Raw genomic sequence first — 24,481 nt, forward strand, 5'->3', positions numbered from 1 at the left:
TATAGGAGATTGTTTTGAGCGAGGTATATTGATGTCATTTGAACAATTAAAGGATAAATATAAAATATCTAATAATACTTTCTTTTGCTACTTTCAGTTAAGGGCTTACTTAATAGGTAAGCTGGGTCAAACAATGTTTTTGCCAAAAGCTAATGAAATTGAAATTTTAATTCAAAAAGGGAAAATTAAAAAATTTATTTCTTGTATGTATAATTTGGTTCAAGAACAGACAATTAAACAAGGAACCCATAAGTCAAAGCAAAAATGGGAAACAGATCTGAATATTAATATTGATGAAATAAATTGGTCAAGACTTTGTCTGGACAGTATGACAAATACAATAAATGTTCGACTTAGATTAGTACAATATAAATTTTTACACCAATTATATATTACACCACAAAAAATAAATAGATTAAATTCAAATCTATCTGATAAATGTTTTCGGTGTAATCAAGAAATTGGTACTTTTTTACATTCTACTTGGTCTTGTTTTAAAATTCAACCCTTTTGGATAAATTTAAGAGTCTTATTGGAACAAATTACTGGAATTCAACTTCCACATAACCCTGTATTATTTCTATTAGGTGATATTGAAGGGATAAAACCGAAACTTAAATTGAATAAATATCAGAAAGAATTTATAAAAATTGCATTGGCAGTAGCTAAGAAGACTGTAGCAGTTACTTGGAAATCTGATTCATATTTAAGTATGGATCGTTGGAATAATGAAATGGCTAGTTCTATTCCACTTGAAAAAATTACTTGTAATTTAAGAGATAATTATCTAACATTCTTGAATATTTGGCGCCCTTATTTACAAAAGATAGGATGTCATATTTAAGTGCTCCGACAAAGAATTTGGTTACTTGGGGAAAATAACGAATAATTATACCAAATTTATTTTGAATCCCATGGAGCATGTGGAAACCTTCCAATACCCAGGCGGCTCTTCTTTTTTTTCTCTTTCTTTCTTTTAGGTAGACTACATATATGGGGGGAGGGGAGGGTTAAGGGGAGGGGGGGTGGGTAGATTTTATCTTTCCATGTATTCTTTTTGAAAATTCAATAAAAATTATATAAAAAAAGGTCATATATAGCTGTAACGTTACCTCATGGCTCTTGAACTCAATCCCTTGGTTGATGAATGCTAACACACTATATGCCTTCTTAACAACACTGTCAACCTGCGCAGCAGCTTTGAGTGTCCTATGGACACAGAGCCCGAGATCTCTCAGATCCTCCATAGTGCCAAGGGTCTTACCATTTATAAGACTCTTGGCACTATGACCTACCAAAATGAACCACTTCACACTTATCTGGGTTGAAGTCCATCTGGCACTTCTCAGTCCAGTTCTGCATCCTGTCGATGTCCTGCTGAACCTCTGACAACTCTTCAGACTGTCCACAACTCCCCCAGCCTTTGTGTCACGAGCAAACTTACTAACTCACCCTTCTACTTCATCATCCAGGTCTTTTATAAAAATCACAAAGAGGAGGGGTCCCAGAACAGATCCCTGTGGGACACCATTGGTCACTGACCTCCATGCAGAATAAAACCATCTACAACCACCCTTTGCCTTCTGTGGGCAAGCCAATTCTGGATCCACAAAGCAAGGTCTCCTTGGATCCCATGCCTTACTTTCTGAAGGAGTCTTGAATGGGGAACTGTATCAAATGCCTTTCTGAAATCCATATACACTACATCCACTGCTCTACCTTCATCATTCTTTGAGCAGCATTCTTTAACCAACTGCTCAGACAATTTGCTTGAATCTTTTTAGATGTTTTATAATATGTATGAAAATGTTGCAGAATCAGTCCCTTGAGACTTTCTTCCATTAAACCCATAGATGCCTAGGTTTGTTTCTCTCAGATCTGTAAATAAAAAATTGTGAATAAATGTGTGCAAAGCACATTGTTGACATGAGTGCAAATCAGATAGAAAAGCAGTGGTTACAAGATAGTGCAGCTGAAATATATTTTTTTTCATTTTAGAAAGCAAGCCTGAAACCTTGGAAGCACATAAGATAAAAATATATTTCTTCAACTATTCAACTTTAACTGAAATCTGTAGAAGATTAGTATCTCATTATTTTCTACTGACACCTGAGGAGCTATCCATGTGGGAGGAAGACCCTGAGGGGTTTGGTGAGTTTCTAATTGCATAGAAAATTACTTCAAGATAGGTGTTTCAGTTATCTATAACCTGGTTAAGACATAGGAAGTTTTTGTATTATATAAATACTGGATGATAAAGCTATTTGTTTTCAAGTCACAGGTTTTGTCATGCCTAAGATATTCACTGCTAATAAACCTTGAAGCATTAAATTTACCATGGGTTACATGCACTTACTGTGAAATGTTCATTTCTTAAATATGTTAGTGAACACATACAATGCAACAACTGAAATATAACATGTAAACAAATTTTAAGAGTAGAAAACCTACATGGCAAGATTTAAGTTTTAAAGATCCTATCACTAAATATAAATTATGGTTGCCTGTATGTTTACACTGAGACATTTTCTATTGAGTCAGTAACTAGGCAAGATGCCACGTGCTAATTTAAAGCAACGCTTTTATCAAACCATTAGTTGCCTTACACAGTGATGTGACTGGAAGACAGGTGTTGATTAGTAACTTCTCTAAGTAATAAAGGTTTGTATATATAATCTCAGTATAAATTACAGTTTGCTACTTTTTTTTGTTGTTAATGTCACTTTTTTTCAGTACAACAAGTTATTGGCATTCGGAGAAAAGAGCTGGGATTTTTGCAAATTGAGCTGAGTGTATTTTTATACCAATATGACAATAATATTTGTTTTACTTTCTGTGGGTAGTATACAAGTGAAACATGTTTTGGTCTTAGATTTCAACTTCATATCTTTTATAGTATTGCTGGGAAATAGCTGACAACATACCTATGTGGAAGCAAGAACAGTGATTAGGTTGTAAGGAGGCTTTGAGTAGGTTTAGAAAAACTAAGAGCGACTAACTATATGGCAGATAGAGTACAGTGTAAAAATAACCTGAGGTTATCTACTGCAACAGCAGCACTGAGTTTTAAACTGGTGAGATTGAAGCTGTTGATATTCAGAGGGAATTTGGTTTCCTGTGTTTCACATCAAAGCTAATGTGAATGTTCATCAAGCTATTAGGGAAAAAATAGCTACTTTGCTCTTTGTTGCTTGGGGGCGGGGTGGAATATAGATATTTCATGATTATTATGCAGCTTTGACATGACCACGCAGGGATTGTAATGTGTAGTTTTATTCTTGCTTTTAAATAAAGAAATTTCTTGTCCTGGAGGGATTGGAGTGACAATGCACCATCTTGGTGCCTGGTTGTATTTTTCTCTGTTAAAATATCTCACTTAGGTTGGACTCTGTTTTTAGAGTTTAGAAAAGTGGCGACCTCATTGAAACATTCAGAATTCCTTGCTTGATTGGGTCAATGAAGAGAGGATGTCTCAAGACAAAGGATAAGAAATTTAGAACTGAAATGAGGAACTTCTTCACTTGGAGGGCTTTGACAGCTTAATAATTCTCTTCAAGAATTAGAATGGAATTAAGAATGGAATCATGTTTTGTCTCTACGTCTTGCATTATATTTTGAATAATATTATATTTTGAATCAAGCCATAGATGATCTTTGATTGTGGGATGTTTTCATTCCCATTTTGTATAATAGTATGTTGCTTTTACAAACTTAAAATAAATGTAGGAAATCTAATTATAGTGAATTGCAGATTATATTCCATAACAATCTCAAATTGAGCAGCAATATTTCAGCACATGCTAAATTCTAATCCCCATTCTGTTCTAAGAAGTGGTCTTCTGTATTTGCATAAAGAAGGCCATAAATGAGTTGGCATGCAGAAAACCTGACATGTCATACTTTTAACACGTAATATAATTTTGTAATGAAAATATACATGCATTGTAAAAACTCATAAATGAATTATTCTTTGATGGCTGTGATTGTTTTATTTCATTAGGGGCTTAGCCCGAAAAGTTGACTCTTTATTCTTTTCCATTGATGCCACCTGACCTGCAGAGGTCCTTTAGAATTTTGTATGTGTTGCTTTGGATTTCCACCATCTTTTGTAAAAAAGGAAAGATAAGAAAGTAACATTAAAAATTAGTGGAATGAAGTCAAAAGAAACTGGAGGCAAAACAAACTCCTAGACTATCAATAGCTTAAGCAGCATCTGTTGGGAGTGGTGGGGAAATGGGAAAAGCAGTTGTCTGTGCTTTAGGAAATCAGGCCACATCTGTGGGAAGAGAAACAGAAGTAATCATTTGGGTCACACATCAAAGTTTCTGGTGAACGCACCAGCAACTTTGATGTGTGTTGCTCGAATTCCCAGCATCTGCAGAATTCCTCGTGTAATCATTTGGGTCAGAGACTTTCATGAGAACAAAGAAAGAAGCAATAGAAACATGTTAAACTGCAGGGTGAGTGGGGTGCCAGAGACTCCCCTCTTCTTTACGATCCATCTCCATTTCTCCCATTTTGTTCCCTTGCTTGCCTATGTTTATGGCAATACCAGCATGTATTGCCTGTCTCTAATTGACTTCCGACTGTGGAAGTAGTTAAGAATCTATCAGTTCCATCAGTGAACCATCCTAGTGGTTTCATGGAAGGAATATTTTAATTTTGTATTTACATAATATTGCTTTACTTTCACAGCTGGATTGACACTCTTGCCCTAGATCAGAACTTGAATGGCTGTCCAGCAACTTAACCACAGTGCTACATTACCTCTTTGACCTTCAGTCTTGCCTCTCTCTTGGGGTAGTCCAGTGCCTTTTCATTGTCTCTTTGATTTTCCTTCTTCCCTTTTTTCCTATCTCTGCTCCTTTTATTCCTTAAAGATGCTAGGAATGTAATAAGTGTTTTGTTCTAAGTGGCTTTGGAGTAATGTGTTGCTTATTCTTTTATCATTAACTCATTTGGAAACGAATAACTTTTGTGACATTCATGCTGAAAATTATTTTTAAATTCTGTATTTCAACAGCGGTGGAAGAGGCTGGAGGGGATTCTTACAAATACAGTTTAAGGGTAAGTTGAGCTTATATCAAATTTATTCCTATTGATGTAGTTGTATTGTTAAAGGATGATTTTTCTAAAGTTAATTTATTGTTTGATTTGCAGACTGCTGTTGGAAAAATGTGATTTCAAGAATACATCCAGTTGTGTTTTTGATAGATAATTATTAGTAATTGTAACTAAAATGTTGCATTGTTACACTGAAAACAATCATTCTAAATTAATATGACTTCCTATTGATCAACCCATATCCCCAAAGTTTCATTTTCATGTCTTGCCCAGCTATCCTGAATAAAGATAAACAGGCTTTGGAGAGTAGGAAGAGACGTACTGTAAATTCCGGTGTATAAGCCGACCCCCCCATTTTCAAGGTTAAAAAAGTGACTTTTTCATGTTACCTTTGTATAAGCCGACCCCTTTTGTAGAGGTTTTTGCTTTAACCGGAAAAGATCACAAGATCTCACATGCTGGTACTCAGTTTTGCCAGATCCGGAACCTGGAAATTTTGTGAACCACTACCTGCTAAGAAAACAGGCCTACACATTGTAGAGCGTTATAAGCGAATTCTTAATAAATAAATCAGGGAGGGAAGTTTTGGATTAGGTTCCCAATGGTAAAGAATCCTCTGAAATGTAACCCCTGTGAAATCATTTAGCGCCCATCGTAATCTCATTAAAACATAACACGGGGTGGCAGGATCAGTACGTGTACTCAGTATTGAGTTTGCGACCACCATGTACAAAAGATTAAAATGAATGCGATATGATGCTGGCTTCAAGCTGAAGATTGTTGATTTTGCTAAAGGAACGAATGATTCTGTAGCTGCTAAGAAGTTTAGTGTAAACGAGAAACAAGTGAGAGAGTGGAGAAAGGCAGAGGACACGCTGAGGGAAATGCCAAAGATGAAATGTGCAAACCGCGGGAAAACATGCCAGTGGCCAGAACTGGAAAAAAAAACGTTTTAGTGGGTGAATCACCAGCGATCGTCTGGATACATTGTTACCAGAGAAATGATTCAAGTTCAAGCGTTGAAATGGGCTGAAAAACATGGTGAGGTCAGCGAAAATTTCAAAGCTACGTGAAGTTGGTGCACCCGATTTATGAAAAGACATGATCTTGCATTGAGACTAAAAACAAGGATTGCTGAGAAGTTACCGAGCAACCTTGAGAATAAGATTATGGGCTTCCAATCGTTCGTAATCAAGCATCGAAAGGCACATTCTTACCCACTCTCATTGATTGGTAACATGGATGAGACACCAATGTTCTTTGATTTTGCTGGCAGCCGCATTGTCAATCAGAAGGAGGAGAAGACAGTGCTTGTCAAAACAACTGGACACGAGAAGCATCATTTTGCTGTTGTGTTAACGTGTATGGCTGATAGGACCAAACTACCACGATGGTGATTTTTAAGAGGAAAACATTCCCAAAGAAAGAAAAGTTCCCACGGGATGTTGTTGTTTACGTTCAAGAACGCGGCTGGATGGACAAAGTGGGTTGCTTGAAGTGGGTTAAAGAGGTGTGGTGTTGACGTCCTCAAGGTTTCGGGAAGGAAAAGTCGCTACTTGTCTGGGACATGTTCAAAGCGCACTTGTCAGGTGAGACAAAAGCAGCATTGAAAGATACAGACATTACAGTCATCCCCGGTGGTTTGACATCTGTGCTCCAGCCACTAGATGTGAGTTTAAACAAACCATTCAAAGAATTCATGCGTCGACAGTGGAATGAATGTTTGATGACAACAGTGTGTACAAGTAAATTGAGAAACAGAATGTGTTCGGTAGATCTTTACTTTTGTGTAAGTGTTTGTATTTTCTTTTGTATTTGACTCAAAAACAGCCAATAAATACGACCTGTCTTCCGTGTATTCATTTTCCCAAAGTTGGCACCCTTGTATAAGCCAACCCCCTAACTTTAGGACCAAAATATAGGGCCAAATTCTCGGCTTTTACGCCGGAATTTACGGTACTTAAGCAGATACACCACCTTGAAAAGCCAAGTACTGACAGACTAGTGTAGAAATTACCAGTGTGTAATACAAGGAACTGCAGTCAACTTACCAGGCTATTCTAGACTGGGTATTGAGCAATGAGGAAGGGTTAGTTAGCAATCTTGTCGTGAGAGCCCCCTTGGGTCAGAGTGACCATAATATGGTGGAATTCTTTATTAAGATGGAGAGTGACATCGTTAATTCAGAAACAAAGGTTCTGAATTTAAAGAAGGGTAACTTTGAAGGTATGAGGCGTGAATTAGCTAAGATAGACTGGCAAATGACACTTAAAGGATTGACGGTGGATATGCAATGGCAAGCATTTAAAAATGGCATGGATGAACTACAACAATTGTTCATCCCAGTTTGGCAAAAGAATAAATCAAGGAAGGTAGTGCACCCATGGCTGACAAGGGAAATTAGGGATAGTATCAATTCCAAAGAAGAAGCATACAAATTAGCCAGAAAAAGTGGCTCACTTGAGGACTGGGAGAAATTTTAGAGTCCAGCAGAGGAGGACAAAGGGCTTAATTAGGAAGGGGAAAAAAGATTATGAGAGAAAGCTGGCAGGGAACATAAAAACTGACTGTAAAAGCTTTTATAGATATGTGAAAAGAAAAAGATTGGTTAAGACAAATGTAGGTCCCGTACAGACAGAAACAGGTGAATTGATTATGGGGAGCAAGGACATGGCAGACCAATTGAATAACTGCTTTGGTTCTGTCTTCACTAAGGAGGACATAAATAATCTTCCGGAAATAGTAGGGGACAGAGGGTCCAGTGAGATGGAGGAACTGAGGGAAATACATGTTAGTAGGGAAGTGGTGTCAGGTAAATTGAAGGGATTAAAGGCAGATAAATCCCCAGGGCCAGATGGTCTGAATCCCAGAGTGCTTAAGGAAGTAGCCCAAGAAATAGTGGATGCATTAATGATAATTTTTCAAAACTCTTTAGATTCTGGACTAATGTAACCCCACTGTTTAAAAAAGGAGGGAGAGAGAAACCGGGGAATGATAGACCGGTTAGCCTGACATCGGTGGTGGGGAAAATGCTAGAGTCAGTTATCAAAGATGTGATAACAGCACATTTGGAAAGCGGTGAAATCATTGGACAAAGTCAGCATGGATTTGTGAAAGGAAAAACATGTCTGACGAAACTCAGAATTTTTTGAGGATGTAACTAGTAGAATGGATAGGGGAGAACCAGTGGATGTGGTATATTTGGATTTTCAAAAGGCTTTTGACAATGTCCCACACAGGAGATTAGTGTGCAAACTTAAAGCACACAGTATTGGGGGTAAGGTATTGATGTGGATAGAGAATTGGTTGGCAGACAGGAAGCAAAGAGTAGGAATAAACGGGACCTTTTCAGAATGGCAGGCAGTGACTAGTGGGGTACCGCAAGGCTCAGTGCTGGGACCCCAGTTGTTTACAATATATATTAATGATTTGGATAAGGGAATTAAATGCAGCATCTCCAAGTTTGCGGATGACACAAAGCTGGGTGGCAGTGTTAGCTGTGAGGAGGATGCTAAGAGAATGCAGAGTGACTTGGATAGGTTGGGTGAGTGGGCAAATTCATGGCAGATGCAAATTAATGTGGATAAATGTGAAGTTTTCCACCTTGGTGGCAAAAACAGGAAAACAGATTATTATCTGAATGGTGGCCGATTAGGAAAAGGGGAGGTGCAACGAGACCTGGGTGTCATTATACACCAGTCATTGAAAGTGGGCGTGCAGGTACAGCAGGCAGTGAAAAAGGCGAATGGTATGCTGGCATTCATAACAAGAGGATTCGAGTACAGGAGCAGGGAGGTACTAGTGCAGTTGTACAAGGCCTTGGTGAGACCACACCTGGAGTATTGTGTGCAGTTCTGGTCCCCTAATCTGAGGAAAGACATCCTTGCCATAGAGGGAGTACAAAGAAGGTTCACCAGATTGATTCCTGGGATGGCAGGACTTTCATATGATGAAAGACTGGATCGACTAGGCTTATACTCGTTGGAATTTAGAAGATTGAGGGGGGATCTTATTGAAACATATAAAATCCTAAAGGGATTGGACAGGCTAGATGCAGGAAGATTGTTCCCGATGTTGGGGAAGTCCAGAACGAGGGGTCACAGTTTGAGGATAAAGGGGAAGTCTTTTAGGATGGAGATTAGGAAAAACTTCTTCACACAGAGAGTGGTGAATCTGTGGAATTCTCTGCCACAGGAAACAGTTGAGGCCAGTTCATTGGCAAATATTTAAGAGAGAGTTTGATATGGCCCTTGTGGCTAAAGGGATCGGGGGTATGGGGGGAAGGCTGGGGCAGGGTTCTGAGTTGGATGATCAGCCATGATCATACTGAATAGCGGTGCAGGCTCAAAGGGCCGAATGGCCTACCCCTGCATCTATTTTCTATGTTTCTATGGAATATGATGATTTTATTTCAAAGGAAACTCTGCTTCAGACTGTGAAATTCCTATTGTAAATCATTCATCTAGAAATAAATGATAATTGTCCTAGTGGGGGCAGATTGTGGTATGTAGGAGGGAGGTGGGGAAAAATAACACAAGGGAGTAAGGTTGAAAGAAAGCCTACAAGAGGGTAGCAAAGATGCCAATATCAGAAAAAATCTCATGCAATCAAAATGATTAATTTTATTTTATCTTGAAGGAGTGGAGTGAAATACTGAACTTGTTATGTACATTGTGTTCTTGATTATTCCATTATTGGTGGGTCTGAAATAAAAACTGAAAATGCTAGAAGCAGTTAAGAGGATCAGGCAGCATCTGTGGGGTAAGAAACAGTGAACATTTCAGGTCAAATGCATCATTCTTAGGACAAAGGAATGTTTGAGGACAAGTTATTGGGTTAGGATTCAAAGATTTATTATTTGTCCTAAGTTTTGAATGCCAGTACAGCAGCTGTACTGTTGGCGTGTTGGCGCGTGGTCAAGTGGTTAAGGCGTTGGTCTAGTGATCTGAAGGTCGCTAGTTCAAGCCTTAGCTGAGGCAGCGTGTTGTGTCCTTGAGCAAGATACTTAACCACGCATTGCTCTGCGACGACACTGGTGCCAAGCTGTATCGGCCCTAGCGCCCTTCCCTTGGACAACATCGGTGGCATGGAGAGGGGAGACTTGCAGCATGGGCAACTGCTGGTCTTCCATACAACCTTGCCCAGGCCTGTGCCCTGGAAGTCTTCCAAGGCGCTAATCCATGGTTTCACGAGACTAACAGATGCTTATGCAGCAGCTGAGAAATTTTAATTTAGGTAATTAAATAATCTGGATAATAAATATGCATTGACAATGGTGATCATGATGTTTTATAACTATGAATTCCCATCTGTTTCAACAAAGCTTCTCTGGAAGAAATTGCATTATCTTTACTTGGCCTTTCAATACCTTGAACCTGTTCCTGAGATGACAGCAGCTCTACATTGTTATATATTCTGCATTTACAGCTATCTACATTTTAATCTGCTCTGGTTTCATGGCATTTTAGTGATCTTTGGACCTCTGTTGCTTCCAGTGTATTACTGTTTTAGAAGTACTCTGTTCTAACTCTTTTAAGTCTGAAGTAGATGATCTTGCTATAGATCATGTTAAAATTGTATCCATTTACAGACGCTTCATTTTTGAAATGAAATGAAGACTTTGTAGAGAGGGTACAGACCTAATTTACATACATGTTTTATGTGTATGGGATTACAAGATAGGGATGTTCCCCTAGGGACAAAAGTGGTCAGAATTAGTGTGACTGAGATGCTTAAGATCATGATAAGTTGTGTGGACAGAATAATTTTGGATGATTGTCAGAAGAATACAAGGAAAACAGGTAGTTAGGAATTTGAATTTACTGGCTGTTATATTGATGGAATTTTTTCAGCATTAGCTTTTGAAATTTTATGAAATCAGTATCTGAAGGTGAAGAATTTGTTAGAAAGGGGAGAAATTGTGGGAATGGAACAAATTAAAAGAAATATTGGAGACTCAGTGACTGTGCCTTTTCTGCCTCATGATTTAATAACCCAGAAGCTGCAAATTGGTGAAAACAAGTTATGGGTTTGTGTCCTGCATTGCTGAAGTTGTTATCAATGCTTTTTAATTGAAACATATCCTAACTGCTATATTGTCTTGTATAAAGTTGCATGAGTGCATTGATAGAATTTATTTTGTCTTTTTTTTTTGCAGCCATGCACAGAAGTGCTGTTTTTGGATATTTTTCATGAGTACAGCCAAACACTTACACCTGTTTTATTAGAAATGGTTCAAAATCTACATGGTATGTTTAATTCTTTTACTTGATTTTTAAGTTCAACCTATTATTCATTACATAAGATTGATTTATTTTGGCATAGGTGCAATATTTGCGGATCTTTTGGTACTGTTTGTAAAATAACAAAATCCTATTGCTGTTGGAAGCTTGACTCCATCCTATAAAGGACTAATGTAAATTATGTTTTTATCAACATCAGTACATAATATAAAAAAATAGTGTATTTGCAGAAATATAGAAACAAGACGCTTTTGTTTTTAAATATTTTCACATGTACTTGAGTGACTCCGGATGTACTTTATAGCAGTATTTAAAGGAGACAAAATTCCTTTATTCATTGGCAGGATTATTAAATAATTAACTTTTCAAATAGTTGTACCAATTCACCATTTATTTCCATTATGTAAAAGCAAAAAAATTGCAAACAGTATGTTGGAAAATAGAAACAAAATCAGAAGCTGTTGTTAGGTTATCAACCTGAAATGTTACCTCTGCTTCTCTCGCTACAGATGCTGCCCGATCTCCTGAGTATTTCCAGTAGTTTCTTTATTTAATGCTTATTATATATTGAGTCCTATATATTGAGATCTGTTATCATGAATGAAATACACCCAATTCTGGTATCTAGAATTGATCTTTCAGTCAGTCAGGTTTGCTTCTGAGATAATATATGATATGTAACTTGACACCATATCACAAGGTTTTTGTTCATTCCACAATACTGTGATGCTTTCTATCGATCTAGGTTTTGAATTAGAATAAATTTTTGACTCAGCTGCATTTTGTGGAAGCAAATTCCAATCATCATAATTGAATTGCATCTGAAAGTATTTCCTAACTTAATTTGCTAAAGATCTAACTTTAAAATCTCTGGTAGTCTTAGACATCATATAGGTAGAACTAGTTTCCTTATCTTGGAAACTTCAGAATCAGAATCAGGTTTATTATCACCAGCGTGTGTTGTGAAATTTGTTAATTTAGCAGCAGCAGTTCAATGCAACACATTGTAAACCCCGGGTCCTCAGGTTCGGCCATCCCGTGGTCGTCTGGGGGAAAGCAACTCTGGCACTGCCAAACTGAGAAATCACTTTGTGGATGCTGTGTGATGTGTTGCCCAGTTACAAACCCGCACCGCAAAATATCAAGCAGTACACAAAATGCAATTAAACGATTGAGCTTTATAATTCTTAATTTGACTATGTGGTTAGTAAAGAAACAAAAAAAAAGAAAAGGGCCCATTCTCATGAAACAGTCTATCGTACAATGTTAAAGCTCACTGGTCATTCATTTGTTCCCATTGACCTCCGAGTGTAGCCGGCCCTCGAACCCTGGTTCCTTAGTCCACTCTGTCCGGTGGTCTTCCAACTCTCTCCATTCGCGTCCTCTCTCTCCATCGCTCCCTGGCGAAAGACCACAAAATCCTGGCTCCCAGACACACAAGAAAGAACAACATCCTCTCTTTGGCTAACATGCCCCATTATCTCTAGTCATAACCTAAACATTGCTGCTACAGAGAAACTATTACCTTAGCAGTGAAACCTTACAGTGTGTTACACTCTCCCCTCACCGAATTTAGTCATGTCCTCATGACGTTGAGATAATTCGCCAACCCTTCCTGCAAAACACAAAGTCCAATCCAGGTGTACAAAGCAGTGACATAGCTCCCTCAAAACGGTAGGGGTCACACTCTGTTCCCCTGGAGCTGCGTAGGCTAGCCTAATTCTCTGAGACCTCCGCACCCCCTCACCCCCTCACCTCACTCTTCAGGTTCAGACACTACTGGGGACACTTCTGGTCTACCTGGTGAGGCCTCCCCCTTCTCCCGATGCATATTCTGAAACCCCACCATGAGCTCCATGAGGCTTCCTGTTGGGCTAAAAGCATTGTTCAGTGCTTGCAGATAATTGACAGCTGTTGCTACAGGAGACCGCAACCTGACAGCTCTCACAACATCAGTGGCCCGCCATTCAAACTTTCAACCAATCTGTCGCTTTATGTCTTCGGAGCACTGCCACTCATCTCTCATCTAACAACTGAGAGGTCTGCTCCGTCCAAGTCTTATATTCCTCTTCCCCTTTAGGGGTGGGCATTATTCCAGAGAATAGGCGGACCTTGAACCTGGGTATTTTTTCATTTATTCGCCAGAGAGGGAAGGACGGATACTAACTCAGAATTCTCATTCTTCGCTGGGGGACATGGACTAATTAGCCATTCCAAATCCAACCACTCCTTCCCCTCACTCCTCAGAAACGACAGAACCCCGTCTCTGAAACCTCTGACCCAACTATGGGCGACTCAACCGCTACCTCCTCCTCCTCCCTGACAGTATGGACAGGCCAAGGCCCTGCCTCACCTGGGGCACCGGTAGACACCGGCAGTCCCACAGCCATTACGTCAGCGCTAGCCTGAACTAAAACAAGGTCTGAGCCCGCTATTTTATCGTAACTCTATGCTACAACTTCAACTTTACCAACAGCTTTAACCATACTCAGAAAGTGAATTAACAGTTCATCCGGGGTATGACTATCTACCCCACTCAACATGCATGCATTAGTTACCGGTAACTCCATGGAGGCACACCAGCACTCCACCACTCTACCCTGCCAGCATCTACACCAGCACAAACTTAAACACACAGCCCACTGGTTCAATGCTCAGGGCAATCACACAACATCCAACAGAATCAATCCCGAAAGTAGCCCCCACAGTTGTAACCCTCAGGTCCGGCCAGCCCATGGTCGTCTCGGGAAAACAGCCTCTGGCCCCATCAAGCTGAGAAATCAGGTTTGAGTGGATGCTGTGTGATGTCTTGCCCAGTTACAAATCCGTACTGCAAAATATCAGACAGTAACCCAATATGCGATTAAACATTTGAGCTATATGATTCTTAATTTGACTATATGGTTAGTAAAGAAACAAAAAAAAGGGCCCATTCTCATGAAAATGTCTATCGTGCAATGTTGGAGCTCACTGTTCATTCATTTGTTCCCCATCAACCTCCGAGTTCAGCCAGCCCTTGTACCCTCGCTCCTCAGTTGACTCCGTCGGTGGTCTTCCAATTCTCTCCATTTGCGTCCTCTCTCTCTATCGCTCCCCGACGAAAGACCGCGAAATCCCAGCTCCCAGACACACAAGAAAGAACAACATCCCCTCATTGGCTAACATGTCCCGTTATCTCTAGTCATAACCCAAACATTGCTGCTACACAGAAACCATTACCTTATCAGTGAAACCTTACAGTGTGTTACACATAATATAGAAGAAGAAGAAGAAGAAAGTAAATAAATAAATAATTCGATTACAGTATACATATATTGAAAAGCTTAAAAATGATGCAAAAACAGAAATAATATATATTAAAAACGTGAGGTAGCATTCATTGATTCAATGTCCATTTAGGAATTGGATGGCAGAGGGGAAGAAGCTGTTCTAGAATTGCCGAGTGTGTGCCTTCAGGCTTCTGTACCTCCTACCTGATGGTAACAGTGAGAAAAGGGCATGCCAGTCAAAAATGCAGCTGGAGGTCCTTAATAATGGACGCTGCCTTTCTGAGACACTGCTGCCTTGAAGATGTCCTGGATACTTTGTAGGCTAGTACCCAAGATGGAGCCAACTAAATTTACTACCCACTGTAGCTTTTTTCAGTCCTGTGCAGTAGCCTTCCCATACCAGGCAGTGATGCAGCCTGTCAGAATGCTGTCCATGGTACATCTATAGAGGTTCTTGAGTGTATTTGTTGACATACCAAATCTCTTCAAACTCCTAATGAAGTCTAGTCGCTGTCTTGCCTTCTTTATAACTGCATCGATGTGTTGAGACCAGGTTAGGTTCTCAGAGATCTTGACACCCAGGAACTTGAAACTGTTCACACTCTCCACTTCTGATCCCTGTATGAGGATTAGTATGTGTTACTTCATCTTACCTTTCCCGAGGTCCACAATCAGCTTTCGTCTTACTGACGTTGAGTGCCAGGTTGTTGCTGTGACACCACTCCACTAGTTGGCATATCTCACTCCTGTACGCCCTCTCATCACCACTTGAGATTCTACCAACAATGGCTGTATCATCAGCAAATTTATAGGTGGTATTTGAGCTATGCCTAGCCACGCAGTCATGGGTATAGAGAGAGTAGAGCATTGTCAGCGAGGAGATGTTATCACCAGTCCGTACAGATTGTTGTCATTCAGTTAGGAAGTCGAGGATCCAATTGCAGAGGGAGTTACAGAGGCCCGGGTTCTTCAACGTCTCAATCAGGATTGCAGGAATGATGGTATTAAATGCTGAGCTATAGTCAATGAACAGCATCCTGACATGGGTGTTTGTGTTGTCCAGGCGGTCTAAAGCCGTGTGAAGAGCCATTAAGATTGCATCTGCTGTTGACCTATTATGGTGATAGGCAAATTGCAATGGGTCCAGGTCCTTGCTGAGGCAGGAGTTCAATCTAGTCATGAGTAGCCTCTCAAAAGCATTTCATCACTATAGATGTGAGTGCTACCGGGCGATAGTCATTTGTTAGGCAATAGTATAATTATTGCCTTTTTGAAGCAAATGGGAACTTCTGCCCATAGCAGTGAGAGGTTGTAACTGTCCTTGAATACTCCTGCCAGTTTTCAGAACCTTACCAGGTACTCCATAGGGAGCTCTGGACTTTCGAGGGTTCATTCTCTTTAAAGACAGCCTAACATCGGCCTCTGGGACAGATCACAGTGTCATCAGGTTCAACCGGGATCTTCACAGCTGTAGTTATATTCTCCCTTTCAAAGCTGGCATAGAAGGTGTTAAGTTCATCTGATGGTGAAGCATTGCTGTCATTCATGCTACAGGGTTTCGCTTTGTAGGAAGTAATGTCTTGCAAACCCTGCCAGAGTTGTCGTACGTCCGATGCTGCCTCCAACCTCGTTCGAAATTTCACTCAAATAGTCCCATAAATGAGTGAATTTCAGCGACTTCTTCTCTTTTGTGCAATCATTAATTATAATTTAACCCTTTAACTCTTTATAGTGAACTTACTCCAAAGTTTGGTGTAGTCTAAAAGTGTTTTGTATCGCTGAAAGATGTGGTAAACCTTAGTACAGAGATTAGAGGGTACTTAAAGACAAAATAGTTTGCCTGAAAAGTAATGTAGCGTTGAAACTCAGTATCTTAAAGAGTAGTGCAGGCAAAAATTCTCATCTTATTTAGAGGAGCACTTATCTACAATGCAACTGATCAAGAGCAATGAAATGCGAGTAAATTCCACCTTTGGATGGTATGAGCAAGATTAGATTATTACTTCTGTGCCAAGTATTTCTGTTTCTTTTGTAGAGGATAAGAACAGTTTAAATGGCCAGCTGTACTATTTCAGAGGGTATTAGGAATTAAATCATTTTTATCAAGGGATAAGTCACTAATGGATCGAGATAACGCAAGAAAGATTTCTTTTTGGAGAGGCATCATAAATGAGGAAAGTTTTTATGAGCTAGTACTTAATATAGTGCTGCTGATTTTGATGACGAGAGCAATGCAGAAGTAGTTATCTAGAGCTAATAATTAAGAAACTCAAGATATCAGGCTTTGTCTTAGCAGTACCATCCTCTCTTCTGATTAGATGGATAAGTACTTAAGCCCTACGTTCTTGACCACATATAGTCTGGTATTTAGATTGGTTTGATTAAACTTTTATTTATCCTTAGGCAGATCATGCAGATGCAATAGAATGGAAAGTCACTCCGATGAATAATATTGAATGTTTACTATGTCATTTGCTCTGTCTGAAATTAAAATCAATGTGAACACGGCAGGTTCATAACAAATAATATGTGGAAAAAAGTGTACCCGTTTTGAGGAATAGTCCTTGATATTTGAAAGAAGGAAATTGTGTTATCAGAGAATCATAATGGTTGTTCCGTGGTATCAATTTAAATCAATCTTATTTTGGCATGTTTTTGCCCATCTGTTTTGAAAGTTTGAGTCATCAGTAATCTTTATGTACTGATTGAAGTTTCTCTCTGGATTATATATTTACATATCTAAATCCTGGAGTGAGTAGTAAGCCATCAGTTTCTCAGACTAAGGCACTGAGATCACTGAATGCAACTAACATTTAAGTAAGCTGTTTACTTATTGGGGATGAAACTGCGAAAAAATGTTTAATTCTACACATTTTCACCTAGATTTTGACAAAAATTCTTTAAATAATGACAAAAAAGCTGTAATGTGTTTTTTTTTTACTATTTAACTGTTTAAATTCTGATTTATTTCTGAATAGATTAATTCTGAAATATTTTTGAAGCTCTGAAACCCTGGGCGACACAGTAGCATCGTGGTAGCACGACATCTTACAGTATAGTTGACCAGGCTTCATTTCCTGCCGCCTCCTATGAGGAGTTTGTATGTTCTCCCTGTGACCGCGTGAGATTCCCCTCACACTCCAAAGACCTACTGGTTGGTAGGTTAATTGGTCATTGTAAAATTGTTCCATGATGAGACTTGGATTAAATCATGGAATTGCTGGGTGGTGTGGCTTGAAGGGCCTATTCCACTCTGTATCTCAATAAGTAAATAAGTAAAATGGAAATTTAACTAGCATTAGATGAAGATGCTTTGGATTTTTAAAAAATTTTGCCTGATAAACGGAACACAATATGTTATCTGTTTTTGCAGTGGGTTCAGTAAACACTTATGTCAGGATGCTGTTCATCGACTATAGTTCAGCATTTAATACCATCATTCTCACAATTCTGATTAAGAAGTTGCAGAACCTGGGCCTCTGTACCTCCCTCTGAAATTGGATCCTTGTCTTCCTAACCGGAAGATCACAATCTGTGCAGATTGGTGATGCCATATCCTCCTTGCTGACAATCAGTACTGGCGCACCTCAGGGGTGTGTGCTGAGCCTACTGCTCTACTCCCTGTATACACATAACTGTGTGGCTAGGCATAACTCAAATACCATCTATAAATTTGGCTGACGATACAGCTGTGGTTGGTAGAATCTCAGGTGGTGATGAGAGGGCGTACAGGAGTGAAATATGCCAACTAGTGGAGTAGTGCCACAGCAGCAACCTGGCACTTAATGTCAGTATGATGAAAGAGCTGATTGTGGACTTCAGCAAGGGTAAGATGAAGGAACACATACCAATCCTTATAGAGGGATCAGAAGTGGAGAGAGCGAGCAGCTTCAAGTTCCTGGGTGTCAAGATCTCTGAGGATCTAACCTGGTCCCGACATATCGATGTAGTTATAAAAGAAGGCAAGACAGCGACTAGACTTCATTAGGAGTTTGAAAAGATTTGGCATGTCAAGAAATACACTCACAAACTTCTGTAGTTGTACCGTGGAGAGCATTCTGACAGGCTGCGTCACTGTCTGGTATGGAGGGGCTACTGCACAGGACCGAAAGAAACTGCAGAAAGTTGTAAATCTCGTCAGCTCCATCTTGGGTACTAGCTTACAAAGTACCCAGGACATCTTTAGGGAGTGGTGTCTCAGAAAGGCAGCGTCCATCATTAAGGACCTCCAGCACCCAAGCCACGCCCTTTTCTCACTGTTACCATCAGGTAGGAGGTACAGAAGCCTGAAGGCACACACTTAGCAATTCGGGAACAGCTTCTTCCCCTCTGTCATCCGATTCCTAAATGGACATTGAATCTTTGGACACTACCTCACTTTTTTTTAATATACAGTGTTACGAGAATACACATAAAATTAAGATGTTTGCTGGCCTGGGCTAGCATCAGTGGCATCAGCAGTTGGTCTGCCACCTGCCCTCAGGGGAAGGAGAGATAAGGAACAATGGAGCAGCGTCTGGAGATGTGTAATGAAGGGATGTGGGAGGGAGAGCTGTCTGGAGCGGCTCCCCCCTTTGAACCCTGAACTGTTTGAAGTGATGGACAGGCGATACCCCAGCAGGAGGATAAAAAGGGACAGGTTCGCTAAGGCAGGACACACGCCACCCGAGGTAACGAGACCCTGGAAGCGGTACGCTTCTCACGAGTGGGTGAGAAGTACCAGACAACGACCAGGGTGGAAAGGTACGATCAGCGGGAACCCGGTGTGTGTCCGCCCTTGCCTGGGTGCCGGGTTCACTGCAGAGGATCGACCGCATCTGGAGGAGGGGTCACAGTCGGTGACCTCAGGTGACATCACCAAGGACCCGCCCAAATGCTGTTTGTGAGCCATCTCGCTGGTCTGTGAGTGAAGCTGTGCTGAATGATGAGTTATTCCTATTCTATGTCTCTCTTCCCCACCTTGTCCATCGCCATGACAACGATTACTGCGAACTGAACTACAAACTGGACTGAACTTTGAGTCATTTTGAAATTGGTCATTTACCCCTAGACAACGATAGAGCTTGATTGATGCGGTTATCTTAATTCTGTGCACATGTGCGTTTATCATCGCTGAACTGTTGCATTTATTATCCTTTCGATTAATGTGTTGCTTGTTTCTTTAATAAAACTTTCTTAGTTCTAGTACTCCAGACTCCAACTGAGTGATCCATTTCTGCTGGTTTGGCAACCCAGTTACGGGGTACGTAACATAAGTGGGGTTCTCGTCCGCGATTTTGAACGCTAAATTTGGGACGGAGTAAATTGATTGGGTTAAAATTCCCGAAAGAAAGAAAAGACAAACAGCAGAAATGGAGGTTGAGGAATTTATAAAGGCGCCGACCTTGGAGGCATTAGAGGATGCCAGGAAATCGGAATTGATAGCTGTGGCCAAACGGGTGAATCTTGCTAAGGTGAAGTCGACAATGAGGAGAGAGGAGATACACAGAGCTATTGTAGAGCACTATGTATCTAAAGGTGTGTTTCCCCAAGGTGAGCTGGGGGAGGTGTCTATTGAAAAACCTGCTGGAGACGCGGTACAGGTACAGCTTGAAAAACTGAGACTCGAGCACGAGTTCCGGGTACGGCAGTTAGAACACGAAGAGAAGCAGTTAGAAAGGCAGGAGAGAGAGTTAGAAAGGCAGGAGAAAGAGAGAGAGTTAGAAAGGCGGGAGAGAGAGAAAGAGGTAGAAAGGCAAGAGAGAGAAAGACAGTTGGAGAGAGAAGAGAGAGAGGGACAGACAGTTGGAGAGAGAGGAGAAACAGAGGGAAAGGGAATTTGAGCTGGAGAAGTTAAAGATAAGGGCCGAGCAGGGGCTCGTGCCGAACCAAGGTGGAGGGTTCCGGGCGACCCAGGAGGTTAGGCTGGTTCCCCCATTTGACGATACCGATGTGGATCGGTACTTTCTCCACTTCGAAAAAGTAGCTATAAGTCAGGACTGGCCGAGGGATAAGTGGGTTGTTTTACTTCAGAGTGTACTGAAAGGGAAGGCCCAACAAGCTTACTCCACTTTATCCGCGGAAGATGCCCAGAAGTATGAGGTGGTGAAGGAGGCCATCCTCAGGATTTATGAGTTGGTCCCGGAGGCATACCGGCAGAGGTTCCGGAATGCGAGGAAGCGGTGGGACCGCACGTATTTGGAGTTTGCTCGCGAGATGCAAACATATTGTGAGCGTTGGTGCGCCTCGAAAGGGGTAGAGGGGGATTATGACAGACTGCTGCAGCTAATTCTGATTGAGCAGTTTAAAGGTTGTGTCCCTGAGGGTATGAGACCCTACCTCGATGAGAAAGAGGCAGCCACGTTAGCCGCAACTGCTAAGTTAGCGGATGAGTATGCGTTGACGCATAAAATGAAGGTTGCCCCGAGTAAAGGCTACCAGAAGGGTAGTCAGGACGGCGGGGAGAGTCCGCCGGAAAAGTCAGAAAGTAAGCCGGGGACTAGTGAAAAGGATAAGGTAGACCGGGAGCAGTCTGGTAGGAAGTCTCCTGGGGTCGTCTGTTATAATTGTGGGAAAGTCGGACACTTTGCGTCCAGGTGCTTTGCCCCAAGGAAGGAGACGGGGAAAGGAAAAGCGGAAATTTTGAATGGCTGTATTGAGCTGTTAAGCGAACCGCTAGGGAAGGACAGGTCTGAAAAAGTCCAGGAAGGGCGCGAGAGGTTTATCTCGGCCGGACTGGTGTCAGTGAAGGAGAGGTTAAAACCAGTTCCAGTGCGGATCTGGAGAGACACGGGAGCGTGTCAGTCACTAATACTGAAGAGTGTATTAGAGTTTAGCTCAGAGACCCAGACTGGGGAGGTAGAGGTCAAAGGTGTTGGGGAAGGGACAGAGTCGGTCCCTTTGCACCAGATACATTTACAGAGCAACCTGGTCTCTGGACTAGTCACGATCGGGGTGAGGTCCGAATTACCGATGAAAGACGTGGAAGTCTTGCTCGGTAATGACATCGCCGGAGGAATCGTGTTCCCAGTCGTGAGATTGACGGGTCAGCCTGCCAGCATGGAGGCCCCGCCCGCGATGGTGAATTTGGCTGAAACATTTCTGCCAACCTTGTATGAGACAGGGTGTAGTGAGATAAGAGGTAGTGAGGGAGCTGGGACGGACGTAGCAGTAGCCAGGAAAGAATTTGTGCAGACGCAGGAGCGAGACGAGGGGCTGATGGTTTTTGCCGAGACCGCTCTCTCTGACACAGCCTTGACAAGCTATTGTGCGGAGGAGGAAGTGCTAAGGAAGAAAGGGAAATCAAGTACAGTACCCGCAGATGAGGAATGGGGGGTGGTGCAAAAGAGTTATGGGGATGAGGTTTTTAACATGGCCCACGAGGTACCCCCCGGTGGACATCTTGCGGTGCTGGAGGAAACAGTTGGTGGAATCATGAAAGAGATTTGCCCAGGGGGAAAAATGTTATTGATCATGACCGACGCGAACTGAGACGGTCACCGGCTTTTGATATGCTAACAAACCTAGTCGGTGCTAGCGTGGAAATCAATGAAGCTAGGGGCCCCCTGATAAGAGAAAAGAACCATTTTGAGAAGATTAGGATGGGATCGGTCAGATGGGAGAAGGCTATTGTTTTGGCCAGGTCTACTGATAAGGTCTCTCCCTTAATCCCCGAAGGAGTAATTAAACGACTCGCACCCATGTATTTGATTGTCCCGAGGAAATGCAAAGAACTGGGACGTTGGGTGATTGTGGTTACAATAGGGCAGCCAAGTAAACAACACCCATATTTTTTGAGTAATTCAGTGACTAAAGGGCTGATGAACACAGAGGTGTGTATTGGCAATTTAATACGGCTGTCTGAAGCCAGCTTGATAGTGAACCTTGAAAAAAATGAATTCGGCCACACGAAGGTCACTTACCTGGGAATTGTGGTGACACAGGGGCAGCTGGCAGTGATGCAAGCTACAGTGCAGGCTATCGCTGACCTCCCAACCCCGACAGACAAGAGGGCCCTCAGAAGGCTCTTGGAGATGGTGGGGTACTGCAGGAAGTTTTGCAATAACTCTGCGGTCAATACCCGTCCCCCTCCTACTAAGCCCTTGCGAGAGAAAATTGAGTCGGAATGGGACGACCCTTGTTGTTGTGGTCCGGGACAAAACCAAATGAGAGGTTACATTGGTCGCAATTCATCAGTGTTTTTGGCCACTATGAAGTTTGCTGAGTTGGAGCCTGGTCTAAGGGATTATTAATAACACGTGTAAAAGGAACAGAAAATGTGATGACTGTCTGTCAAGGTGTTGACAGCTTCAAATTCTCTGTATTAGCTAAATAACTGTTAAAGATGTATATTGTGTATGTATCAGATAATGTAGTCATGTTTGTAATTTTTACCTCCCGGTAAAAATCCTTAAAGGGGGGAAGTGTTACGAGAATACACATAAAATTAAGATGTTTGCTGGCCTGGGCTAGCATCAGTGGCATCAGCAGTTGGTCTGCCACCTGCCCTCAGGGGAAGGAGAGATAAGGAACAATGGAGCAGCGTCTGGAGATGTGTAATGAAGGGATGTGGGAGGGAGAGCTGTCTGGAGCGGCTCTCCCCTTTGAACCCTGAACTGTTTGAAGTGATGGACAGGCGATACCCCAGCAGGGGAATAAAAAGGGACAGGTTCGCTAAGGCAGGACACACGCCACCCGAGGTAACGAGACCCTGGAAGCGGTACGCTTCTCACGAGTGGGTGAGAAGTACCAGACAACGACCAGGGTGGAAAGGTATGATCAGCGGGAACCCGGTGTGTGTCCGCCCTTGCCTGGGTGCCGGGTTCACTGCAGAGGATCGACCGCATCTGGAGGAGGGGTCACAGTCGGTGACCTCAGGTGACATCACCAAGGACCCGCCCAAATGCTGTTTGTGAGCCATCTCGCTGGTCTGTGAGTGAAGCTGTGCTGAATGATGAGTTGTTCCTATTCTATGTCTCTCTTCCCCACCTTGTCCATCGCCATGACAACGATTACTGCGAACTGAACTACAAACTGGACTGAACTTTGAGTCATTTTGAAATTGGTCATTTACCCCTAGACAACGATAGAGCTTGATTGATGCGGTTATCTTAATTCTGTGCACATGTGCGTTTATCATCGCTGAACTGTTGCATTTATTATCCTTTCGATTAATGTGTTGCTTGTTTCTTTAATAAAACTTTCTTAGTTCTAGTACTCCAGACTCCAACTGAGTGATCCATTTCTGCTGGTTTGGCAACCCAGTTACGGGGTACGTAACAACAGTATTTCTGTTTTTGCACTTTTTAAAATCTATTCAAGATGCGTAATTGATTTACTTGTTTATTTATTATTATTTTTTTCTCTGCTAGATTCTGTATTACATTGAGCTGCTGCTGCTAAGTTAACAAATTTCACTTCACATGTCGGTAATAATAAATCTGATTCTAATTCTGATTCTGAAAATGATTGTGTCCATCTATAATCTTCATTGACGTAGGAATTCTAAAAGTACATTAGAACCAGTGATTGATTTTCAAGTATAGTCATCATTATAACCTCCAGTACTAATTGTGGGCAACTTTGTGCATTGGTTGTAATGTTCCTCTCAGGTTCTTTTTATTATTGTGGCTGTTATTACCTTGTCACCTTTGTTCTTTTTATCCTCTACACGTAGTCAGGATGTTGTTTGGAAAGAAGAAGTTCTCCACACCTTACAGATGTTCTTTCCATTTGTCTTAATACTCTGTGAAGCTCTACAAATGTAGCAATTGTCAAATGTTTTTGTTGTTGATTCTTGTATGCAGGAAATCTCTGCCAGGTGTTATTGCACAAATTATTTATAGTTTAATATCGAATAGTTTGAATGATTTTGCAACTTGGCTTATTTTTCTTCTGTTTTCATTTGCTCTTTAACATAACTTTTGG

General features: G+C 41.3%; 1 protein-coding gene across 4 annotated transcripts in view; it reads left to right on the plus strand.

The window, feature by feature from the left end:
* The window catches only part of ipo11 (importin 11), a 430,673-nt gene that overhangs the window by 89,575 nt on the left and 316,617 nt on the right, over positions 1-24,481 (plus strand). For all 4 annotated transcript variants that reach the window (XM_063042993.1, XM_063042997.1, XM_063042994.1 and 1 more), the window contains exons 12-14: positions 1,999-2,151; positions 5,024-5,067; positions 11,222-11,312. In XM_063042993.1, the coding sequence (XP_062899063.1) occupies positions 1,999-2,151; positions 5,024-5,067; positions 11,222-11,312 (288 nt within the window). The remainder of the gene's footprint in view (positions 1-1,998; positions 2,152-5,023; positions 5,068-11,221; positions 11,313-24,481) is intronic.

Source organism: Mobula hypostoma, chromosome 3, assembly GCF_963921235.1.
Source record: "Mobula hypostoma chromosome 3, sMobHyp1.1, whole genome shotgun sequence".
NCBI classification, from domain to species: domain Eukaryota; kingdom Metazoa; phylum Chordata; class Chondrichthyes; order Myliobatiformes; family Myliobatidae; genus Mobula; species Mobula hypostoma.